At 40.5% G+C, this 11,262-nt stretch overlaps 1 protein-coding gene across 2 annotated transcripts in view; it reads right to left on the bottom strand.

The window, feature by feature from the left end:
• Positions 1–3,430: 3,430 nt before the first annotated feature.
• Positions 3,431–11,262, bottom strand: part of ugp2b (UDP-glucose pyrophosphorylase 2b) — a 34,421-nt gene continuing 26,589 nt past the window's right edge. For both annotated transcript variants that reach the window (XM_032542048.1, XM_032542047.1), the window contains exons 7-10: positions 10,462–10,659; positions 7,046–7,288; positions 6,044–6,148; positions 3,431–5,509 (exon numbers count right to left, since the gene is read on the bottom strand). In XM_032542048.1, the coding sequence (XP_032397939.1) occupies positions 5,402–5,509; positions 6,044–6,148; positions 7,046–7,288; positions 10,462–10,659 (654 nt within the window). In that variant the 3' untranslated portion in view covers positions 3,431–5,401. The remainder of the gene's footprint in view (positions 5,510–6,043; positions 6,149–7,045; positions 7,289–10,461; positions 10,660–11,262) is intronic.

The raw sequence follows: 11,262 nt of genomic DNA, 5'->3' as shown, positions 1-11,262 counted from the left end.
CCCACACACACACACACACACACACACACATTCTCTCCTCTCTCTCTCTCTCTCTCTCTCTCTCTCTCTCTCTCTCTCTCTCTCTTTCTAACCAGACCTGGTCAAACTTACACGCATTAACTTAATTTACAAAAAGGAGAATACAGATGTTATCAATAAAAGAGAACGCGCTGCTTCTTCCTTATTCTGCTGTGATGTTTGGGGCTCACCTGTACAGTTACAGCATGAATGAAAATCATTATTTTGCCTGACATAGTATTCCTATCAGTATTAATCTTCTTAGCATTGAGCTGAGAAATGGAAAAACATATTAATACTTAACTTTTACCATTTTAACAACAACCCCTTGACTGTCTTTAACAAGACATTTAAATGAAATCCAGCCAATATTGTAAGATGCTTTCAGAGGCTGATAAAGACATGTTTTATTCTGAGAAACACTGTTGTACTGCACTGCATTTCAGGCATGATTTTAAATGCTAGTCATGATTTGTAAGAAGGGGGACTTGAGGTCATTTCAGTGTGCTTCTCTCTCTCACCTGATTCGGGACAGTGCAGAAAGTCCCATGCATCTGAACACATTCAGATAAAGACAACTGTGTCTGCTTGACTCAGGCTTGATGCACACAAACACATGCATGGCTTCAAGCTACACACTTCTCTTCATGGATGTGTGTGTACTCATCTGGGCTTCATATTAATTTGTGCTTTTCAAATGTGAAGTGGTTCCCATGCAGCATTTTAGGAGCGACAAGCTCTACAACGCGAGTACAAAAATGTCAGGACTGCCTGTTCTTTTATTTACTTGTGCTTATACAGTATATTCAAACAGATTTGTTAATATGTCACTTTGGCTAAACGAGAGTGCTGTTAAAGGAGTCTCAACAAGCTGTTGGGGCGGTTCATTTGGCCCGCTGTCTTGACATCGGCAACGGATCAATTTGTGATAAATGTGGTACAAGTCTATCTTGTTTAAAACTTTGTAGATCACAAATAACGGTCTGTAGTTAAATAAAAGATGAATTCTGTGAGCTGGCCCAAACAACCAATAGAAACACTTGGCTGTTGTCTCGTTAATTTGGTCCTCCAAACCAGTTGGACATAAAGTCTGCAGATTTTCTATAGAAAATTGACTAATATAGCCCAGATTAGGACTAAATGATTAATTGTTTTTATATCAAAAATTCCAGAAGTCCGTAAATTGTTTTGAAAAATGGAAATGCAAGCATCTCCATCTCACGACAAACTGGCCTGAGGAAGATCACATGATCTGCTCGAAAGCTGGATTACACTGCAGCTACTAAATGGACCTTTATGTCCACCACTGACAGCCTATACTGTAGTGGAGACCCATCAAACTACTTCCACAATAACACACACAGACTGAGACAAAGTAATGAGTGCAGAGAAGGCAGTCCAGATATTTTGTACATTCTGTAAAAACTGTCCCAGACTCTCGCTGCGTACACAACCCATTCTGCATCCAGTTTTCTCAAAAGAATGAGACACACACTCATACTGTAGAAACTCCCAAACACTGAAGCAGCTTCACTGATCAGTCACTTCCAAACTTTCGTCTGCATACACAGGAGTGTATGTCTTTTTTGTGTGTGTGTGTGTGTGTGTGTGTGTGTGTGTGTGTGTGTTGTGAGAGAGAGAGAGAGAGAGAGATTGTAATTTATGTGTTCATGATGATTGTATGTGTGCAGTTTGTGTGTGTTCCTCTGTCCACACAGTATTTCTCCATACACCGTATCATTTCCATCACCCCAGTGCTTGGACTGCAACACACTAACTCACCTCAGGGAGAAAACAATGGCCTGTGTCACATCTACACACACACACACACACAGCTAAGATCTTCTGAGGATACCTCATAAGTAACTACAAGTCTATTGTGGATTTAAAGTTGTGTGTCTCCTTCACCCAGTTTTTGTTTTGTTTTATGGACTCTGAGGCATCATGTCTCTCTCTGTGGAGAAAGTGTTTGAGTAAGGGCTTCACTCGGTTTCTGAACTGTTATCTCAACTCTATTTTAACTCCAACACGTGTCCGCCTTCCTCCCCCTCCACTCGCTCTTCTTCTTCTACTTCTTCTCCTGTCCGGAGTCTCCTTGTGCTTGTAAAAGCTAAAGCAAAGAATGTTTTCAACAAACACTTTTTTGTAACAACTTTAAACAATAAAGTGTAAAAGTGACATATTTCACCGTGTGCTGGGTTATGATTAAACAAACTGACAAAATCTCTTTGTTTTGCAGCTTAGAAATATTTAATAAAAATATAATAGTAACAGTAAAGTGGATGTGCCAAGCATATGTTCCAGTGCTTTTGTGTTTTGTGAGGAAGGAAATGCATTCAACATGTGTGTTACTTTGCGTTGATGAGAAACACTGAATGTAAACCTAAGAAAACTCCACAGGGCACCTTTAAGCTCTTGCCCAAGTTTAAAGCCCTTGAAAACTTAAAATAAGGAGAAAAGCATTCTTAGTTGTTATTAAGAGATAAACACAAAAGAAAAACTTCAGCTAATCTGCATATTAGTGTGTGGGTGTGATTTGACTGAAAATGCTGGCAACGCAAAAGCAAATAATGGATTTCGAGGTGGACATGGCAGCGCCACTCAGCTACGCTGCCAGTTTGTCCGAGTGGACATCGAAAACATCTGTAACTCTGTCAGTTTTACCCGCCTGAGTGCAGTAGGTGTGGCACTGTGTTGCAAGGACTATTTAACGCTCACCTTTCAGTTTGTTCGCATATATTTGCGCACATTAGGGTTGTTTCAAGTCAACAAGAAGGCAATGCATTTATTTGCACCTAAAAGTTGAGTCTGAATCTCTACTTTAACCAGATCTTAAATCATAGCTAGACTCCACCTCTGTAATTAACACAAAACATTTCAAATTATGGTATTTTAACATTCTACTCAATCTTCCCAAAAATCCTAACTCTGAATAAAGATCCTTAGTAATATTAACGTCATGGGTGTGCTGTATCTTTTTGCTTTATTTCCAAGCTAGTCACTTTGAATTTTGGTTAACCCCTCTTGTTTCTGAGTCAGGTGGGTGTTAGTGGGAAGTTCTGTTTGGAAATAGGCTTTATGAGCTTGATGATTTACAGAACTGATGTTACACTGGCTTCTACATGAAGCTGTAATTTACACAAGCATTTACACCAGAAAACACAAATGTTGTATGGCTGCAAAAAAAGGGAGATACAAAATGTATTGTTAGCCTGAGTACTTATGTCGTCATACTTTGTACGAATAGCATGAACAAAGACATGATGTCAAACTACAGCTTTGAATTGTATTTTTCATCTTGGAGGAATTTGAGTGTAAAAAAATGACAATTTGCTGTTGACTTCCTGTTCTGGATTAGGTTATTGATGAATGCAGTGATTGTGGGTGTAGAGACACAACAGATGATGCATGCTCATTATTTCATATTGCACTTTATTCAGCTCTGAGGACGGAGACCTCGTCACCATCACAAATCAACACTTATTGCTTTCAGGTCCACACGTCGGACCCATCTCAAGTATTCTTACTTGGAACTGTGTGTGTGTGTGTGTGTGTGTGTGTGTGTGTGTGTGTGTGTGTGTATAAACCAATGCTGCAGAAAGTATTGCACCTCTTGTCCTTGCTTTGTGTGAAGAGTTAACGCTGAGTCATGTGATGGAGAGGTTTGACACCGTGGTGAGGCATGCGGTTTGATTCAACATTAAGGTCATAATGTAAGCAAACATACAAAACAAAAATAATGCACAACATTGGGATATTTTCCGTAATCTACATCACACAGGGACTGAACAAATAAAGGCCTTCACTTTAACATGATTATTACACTTTTGAAAAAACTGAAAGGGCACCAAACAGGCAGAGACACAGGCTGTCCACACACCTCAATGTGGTTCTCAGTCTAGACAAGCCCAAGGTTAGCCTGGGCGCTGGAGGAGGAAACATAACCCCTCCAAGTCTATTTTACGCTCTATGGGACTTAGTTGCCATTGCGCTGGAAGTTAGTTACTAATTTCATTTGACTATTGCATGGTTCCACAAATTCATAATGTATTGTCCTGTAAAAAAAATGGATTCATTTAAAGCTGCTCTAAATAGTTATATGAATGGATCAAATGGCTACCTGTAGGTGAAAGGTATCAGAGAATTATCACTTCACCTGAGCTGAGCTTTTTTTTGCGTATTTCAACTGATTGTTTTGGTTTTCCTGGCATGAAACTTCACGGTTTCAGCATCATTTTCAGACGCAGCAGGCATCTGTTAACAGCAAAAAGTCTGTGATGAACCCACGCTGTGCTACCTGTCAGCTTTAAACGACGACGAGACGACGAGGGGAATGAATGCACGTTTTCTATCCACTACTGGCACTAATTCTTCAGTAATTTTCAGTCCAGTCTGTCAACAGGATTACAAGAAAACCACGCCAGTGAAACCTCAACTGAAAGAAAAAAAAAAAAGGGTTTTCTGTATGTATTGATTTTTAGGCCGATCCAGCCTCCCTCATTGGTCCACACAGTCCCTTCAGTGGACACTTGAACATGCTTTATATCTGTCATGTTCATCTAGAGTGGATGATACATCTGAGGAACAAGACACATTTAGGAGGGATTTTACCGTTTCATTTATCTTTCATATGAGTTACCACAGGCCGGTATGGAAACTGAACTTCCTGTGAGTGTCAATGGTTACTTCTAAGTATGTATTGTATGTGCCTGTGAGCTAGGACAGGCTCCAGCCCCAAGTATAGATAATGGATAACTGCACATTATATCAGTTATTTCTATCAGTTGGACATATCTTGCCACCGCTGTATTTTGTGGAACCATGTTGAGTCCCAGAGTGAGATCTCAGTGCTTGAAATAAATGGTCAAAACTCATCATGACTTTACCCTCTCTATGTAAGTACACTATGTGATCGTATTAACAGTGCTGTAAGAGCACACAGAGGGTGAAGAGGATGATAAATTGGCATTATTATTATTATTATTATTATTATAATATCCATTTCGAGTTGGTTTTGACAGAAAGAAACAGTCAAAATCACAGTTAAAAGATAATAAAATAGAATCTGATTTGTTAGTTTTCTCCCTACCATGGATTGTTTATGTCATTGTTTAATATAACCGCTAAAAGTAGAGTATTATTAACACTATTTGAGGTTTATATTTTATAATAAACAGCCTGCAGGGGGCAGGATATGCCAGCTGCACGCACCCCCAACCATCAACCATGTAAACACTACCTACTGTTGAAGCTGCAGAGTAGCACTGCACAGACAATCACACATACCCTTCAGGGAGAACAATGCGCTGAAAAATGACGGGTCACATCGCTGGGATAAAGCCAAATAGGTTGATAAGGGCACAATTTGTGTGTGAAAAAGGTGTCAGTGGTCCATGATGCGGAGGTTGCCAGATACAATTTTGTTCTCCAGCATGGAGCCGGCCGGGATATCAATCCGATCTCCGTGGTTGGCGATGATGATGACGGTGCCCTGGGAGGAGGAAGAGCGATGAGTTTAGTTTTTGTTTGTCAGACGTAGAACGGGAGACAGGATTTAATTAAAGCAATAAATCAATGACAGCCCCCTGCCAGCAGGGCCAGTTACCTTCTTTAACACTGGAAGCTTCTGTTACGTCCTGATTAAAAATGTACATGACCCGAGGGACTGTAGTCGCTCAGATTTACAGAGGAAGGCCAGTAAAATCTAAATCTAAAGATTTATCTCTGTAATTTCTCCATCTGCCCCCGAGCGTCACTTCATCTCATCCACATGAATGGAGATGGAAACAAACAAAAGTCCCAAGTCTGACTTCCCTCGCGGTTTGTGACCTTTTTAATACCCACAGTGTATCTCAGTGTGGAATAAAAAATGCGATGGTCTTTCTCGGTTGTCACTCTCAACCCAGAGCGACTTCTGCACATGTAGGTTAAATACAAACAGATTTTTGTACCATTTATGCAACCTTTTAAAACCTCATTTTATTTTACATGAAGGTTTACAATGTTCCAGTAAAAGATGTTTTACCTTGAGAGAGACGTTTTTCCCCAGGGTGACGTCTCCTGACACCGTCAGGTGGTCGAGCTCCAGCATGTCGGGGATGCTCTCGAAGCGGGTCAGGTACTCCTGAACCTGAACACAACGCACAAACGAGGACATTTGTAAACAACCCACTGTATTTGTGCGAGTCTTTCTAGTTAAGATCCCAATTCTTCCACCATTACCAAAAAAACATCAGACTGGCATCAAGAAAATGTACTTTTGAGAAGTGTAAACTTTTTGTATCACGTAATTATATAACTACCATCAGATTAGACTGAACTTGAAATCAAATGGATTTAGAGTGAAATGTTATAATAAAGAGACTTATTTACTTACTTACTATTTTTAAAAACAAATGAGGGAGGGAGTGAGGCGACAATGAAAAAAAGATCTTTATCAGCTGTATGTTTTATATTTTGTTAAAATATTTGAATGACAAATTGTTAATCACAAAAAAAGAAAAGAAACCCTACTGCAGCATTAGGGCACAAAAGTGACAAATACATGAATGAATAGAGTAAATATGATGGATAAATAAATAAATTGAATTCTTATTTATTTAATCCCCCATGTATGTATGTATGTATGTATGTACCTTCCGTATCACTATTAAGTCACAATAAAAACAATTATATATTTTTCCATTTTATTTTTGATCACCTTTTTTCAAGTATTGCTTCCAAAAAGACATGATTTGTTTTCATTTGTTTTGTTTAAATGAATGCCGTCCACTTCCATTAGATCCCACTGAAGAGGAGAGGTGGGTGCCCACATTTCTTTCAGATTTTAAAAACATTCTTTGCGATTTGGCCGAACGAAACTTTTAATGTCCACAGTTTGGGTTGACATTTAGAAAGAAAGGACACATAGCACCTTAAAATCCTCACAGAGCGCCTCGTCCAAATAACTCCCTCAACCATCGACATGCACAGAGTGGGCCACCTGTCTTCTCGTTACAGGGTTTTTTTCTACTGTTATTATAGTTACCTTGGTGAAGGAGCTGCCCAGTTTGACGTGCGGGGTTGTTGGGAACTCTCTCTTGGGGCTCATGGTGAGAGAGCCGGCGTCCAGGCTGTACAGGTTGGACATGACCAGCAACAGGTCCGACGTGGTCTTGACGGGCAGGAAGCGGCTGCGAGGCACGTTGATGCCCAGCGCGTTGTCGAAGCATTTGATGGCGGCACCGACCGCCGTCTCCAGCTGGACAACGTTCTGCCCGCCGTCAAGCGTCTACAGACGCACCAGCAGAACAGAGAAGACATGTTGGTTGTTGCAGAAAAAAGCACATTGGTTCTTTAAAATTTGTGTTGCTGCAGAAATGTGATTAGTAATTAGTGCATTTGATTCATATCGCCACGAGGGAGTTACTGTTCACATTTTTTTTCTCTTGCTGAATTAATAAACCCACCAAAGAACAAAAATAATCCAACACAAACAAACCCCAATTCTACAAAAAAAGTCAACAGAATATTTAGCTCCATTTCCAAATTAAACATTTGAATAATTGAACATAAAAAGCTGAATCATGGTGTTACACAGCTCCTGATGTACTTGCATTATAAATCCTGTACAACCTCATTTGGCAGTAGTGTACTTCACTCTAGAGTTATGTTAATACACCTATATGAAGCACAGAAGCTTCATCTTTTTTTAAAGATAATTTTTGGGGCATTTTTGGCCTTTATTTTGACAGGACAGCTGAAGACATGAAAGTGGAGGGGGGGGGGGGGGGGGGGGATTGGCACCAGCACAGGGCCGCAGTCGGAGTCGAACTCGCTGCGTCAGGAGTAAACCTCTGTAATTATGTAACTACCAGTCCTGGTCCAGTCTGATATCTCTACATTTGTGAATGAATAGGTCCTGAGCATGTGTGTGTGTGTGGGTGTGTGTGTGTGTGTATGTGTGTGTGTGTGTGTGTGTGTGTGTGTGTTTCAGGCCTGTATGTAGTGATTCTAACAAAACAGAGTGTAAATTGTACTTGTAAAAAAAGGAGAATTCTCGCACACACTTGTCACCTTTGCGTTAGTTTATTGGTCGTTGACGTTTCGGTCACGAGACATGTAGTAGCTACTACAATCTAATGCAGAGGTGACACGTGTGTGTGAGAATTTTCCTCCATCTTGCTTTTCTTCTTTGTAAATAATGACATTCCCATCAGGCTCAGCTGTACTTTCAGGGTTGTTTAGTAAAAATTAGCATGCTGAAAAGCTAAACAAAGACGGTAAACATTGTACCTGCATGTTAGCATTGTCATTGTGAGCGTGTCAGCATGCTGATGTTAGAATTGAGTTTGAAGCACTGCTGTGTCTAAGCAAACCCTTCACGGAGCTGCTCACATGGCTGAAGACTCTTCTTAAAGCTTCTTGGAGTTTAAGACGTTTAAGGTGATGTTTCCTAAAGCCACAGAGGCGAACATGATACACTAGAATAAGACTGAAAGCTTTCACAGGACATCAGTGACATAACAACAGTGTTTAATTTAATGATCTGTGTCTCAGGTATAACTACCAGTAGGAGTTATGTAACATTCATCCCTCCATGGACACTTTTAATCTAAGAGCCTCTAAATACCACAAGTGGACACAGTTTTGACATGCATGGGTGCACAGTGCTGTATTAAAGGAGCAGTGCCCCTCTAACTCTGCACTTCAGTGCCACACTCCTACCTAGATGGGACTACACATTAATGTAAAGCCACACAGCTCTGCCCTGTTATATTTACCAGTTACATTTGCTACGTCACAGTTGTGAGATCCAGTAGCAGAGGGCTGGAAAATGACATCTATAGACGGAGAAAGCAATAATCAGGAATGAGGCTGGGGTTCAGCGGTGAATTTCTTCCACTGGTTGCAGATTTTGCATAGCCTGAGGCGTTTGCTTCTCCACTGACGGGGAGGGGAGCAGAGGAATAGTGTATTGCCTCTGCGTGAGCACAACCAAAACAACATCAAGTCACATCACGTCTAATTGGTTTTCTTTGGAGGGCAATAAAGGATAAACGTGCGCAAGGAAGTCTTGGAGCCTTAAAATGATGCTTGAGCAAATCATACTAATCCACATCAGGAAAAAAATAATAAATAATGATTAAATTACACTAATCAAGCGTTTCCTCAAACTTCTCCTTCATGCTAAATTAGACCGCTACATTTTTGATGCTTCGCTTTTCTTTTAATTCATTTGGACAAGTCTTTGCTTTATTATACAAGACATGTGAACTTGAGCTGGACAAACAAGCTCAGTAAGGGAAGTAGAAGAGAGGCAGCTTCATATTTTAAAGTTTCACAAGTGGCCTCTGAAGTTTAATATTCATCTTTGTCTCTCTTACACACACGCACCCAAACACACACATACACACACCCACACAGAGTCCAAGTGGAGCAGATGAGCCACCAGAGAGCAGACCAGAAAACTGGATTGTTTGGAGCTCCTTTTCTCTCCTTTGTATGCAAAAACCTCACACGACAACAAACGGCTCAGAGAGTTGATCCGTGCAGTATAGCAGAAACACAGAGAGGCTTTAGAACATAGGCATTCTCGGCACGCTTGGATTTCTTTTCGCAAGATATGATTTATTCAGAAGTGGTGGTCTCTGTAGAGAAGAGGGTGCAGATATCTTTCTGCTCTACTCACAGCTATGTAGTCACACGCAACAGGATGGACGTGGTAAAACGGAACAGATTACGCTATTTCGTTGGCGGGTTGTTGAAAGTGAAAGGTTTCATCTGAGCATCTATTAAAAAGTCAAGTCATCCTGTCTTTGAATTGCCCCCCCACAAGGCTTTCAACAGCCGGCCAATAAAAATACATTTAAGAGTCCTTTCACGCCACACGGAGAAAAAAGTGAGAGAAAAGAAAAAGAGACTAGCCGTCTAGCTGTGACTAGCTCAACTGATTATCCTCCGGACAGCTAGTCTCTTTTTCTTTTCTCTCACTTTATTCTGTGTGGCGTGCGCACCCGCTCGCAGTGTGAGGCGCGTGTCCGCGATATTCTCCGACACGCACTCACGATCACACCTGATAGACAACCTTCAGCAGAAAACTAAAGCAACGAGCCAATTTTGTAAAATGTAAGGAGTGGAAAGTACCAATATTTGTGTTAAAAGGTAAGGAGTAAAAGTAAAAAGTCGACACAAAAACAACTAGTAAAGTAAAAATATCTGAAAAGTGTACTTGAGTACAGTAACAAAGTTTTTGTACTTCCAATTGTTTTTACTGATCCTTTAGATTCATTCAGTTTCATCTTTTGGCTTTAGAACGGTTGAACTGAGCAACAACTAAATAATTGGATTTGTACGTGAAGCAAGCTCCTCCATAAATGTAATTTGGTGTTGGCTATGCCTCAGGAGTGTGTGTACCGTTTGTGGCATTTTGCTATTTTTCAGGCCCCCCCCCCCTCCACTGACCTTGGGGTTGACGATAACCTCCAGGTCCATGGCCTTCTGTTCCTGCAGCTTCTTGATAGCAGTCAGAGAGATCCACAGGTTGTTGGTGTTGAAAATCTTGAACTTTGACACCGATTTGAATTCGTCCACGTGGGCTTTGGGCACCTGGGCGATCTCCAGCAGACGCAGTTTTCCTTCATACTGGATCAGCGTGCCACCCTGAAAATCAGAGTCAGCTATTTATACAAAATGTTCCCTGTACGCGAGGAATGGAACTCCAAGGTGCAACAGAAACTTTCCCTGACAAAAATCTACATTTCTTTTATAATGCCACTGCATTTTATTAACAATGATTGCCGAAAAGGATTCTTTACAGCATTAAAGTTTGGTTGTTGTGAGTCATTTTCCACCCTGCTAGACCCAAAAGCAAAGCACCTAACATGTAATACCTTTAATGGATAATTGTGGCAATCAATAAAATACAATCCAGTCTTCCAAATATATATTAAACATAATCTATGAAAACAAGTCTTTTTTCACCTACCTTTAATATTACTGTGGAAGAGGCCAGTTACATCTATAGTCATCCATAAACTAAGGTTCCCAGACAGAGTCAGATGCCTCATACATCCAATCAATTACCTTCAATACATTATTAATTTGTCACATTAGACTTGAAAATGGCCCCGCTGAGGAGGACGGCCTGCTGCAGAAACTCTTGCTCACCTTCTTTCTTTTAAACTTTTTGTAACTACACTTCTATTTTACTATTTATCTCCACTTATATTTATTCATTGTTTGTTTATCTGCATCTTGTACCCC

Source organism: Etheostoma spectabile, chromosome 17, assembly GCF_008692095.1.
Source record: "Etheostoma spectabile isolate EspeVRDwgs_2016 chromosome 17, UIUC_Espe_1.0, whole genome shotgun sequence".
Lineage (NCBI taxonomy): Eukaryota > Metazoa > Chordata > Actinopteri > Perciformes > Percidae > Etheostoma > Etheostoma spectabile.
This window is presented reverse-complemented; position numbering and strand designations above follow the sequence as displayed.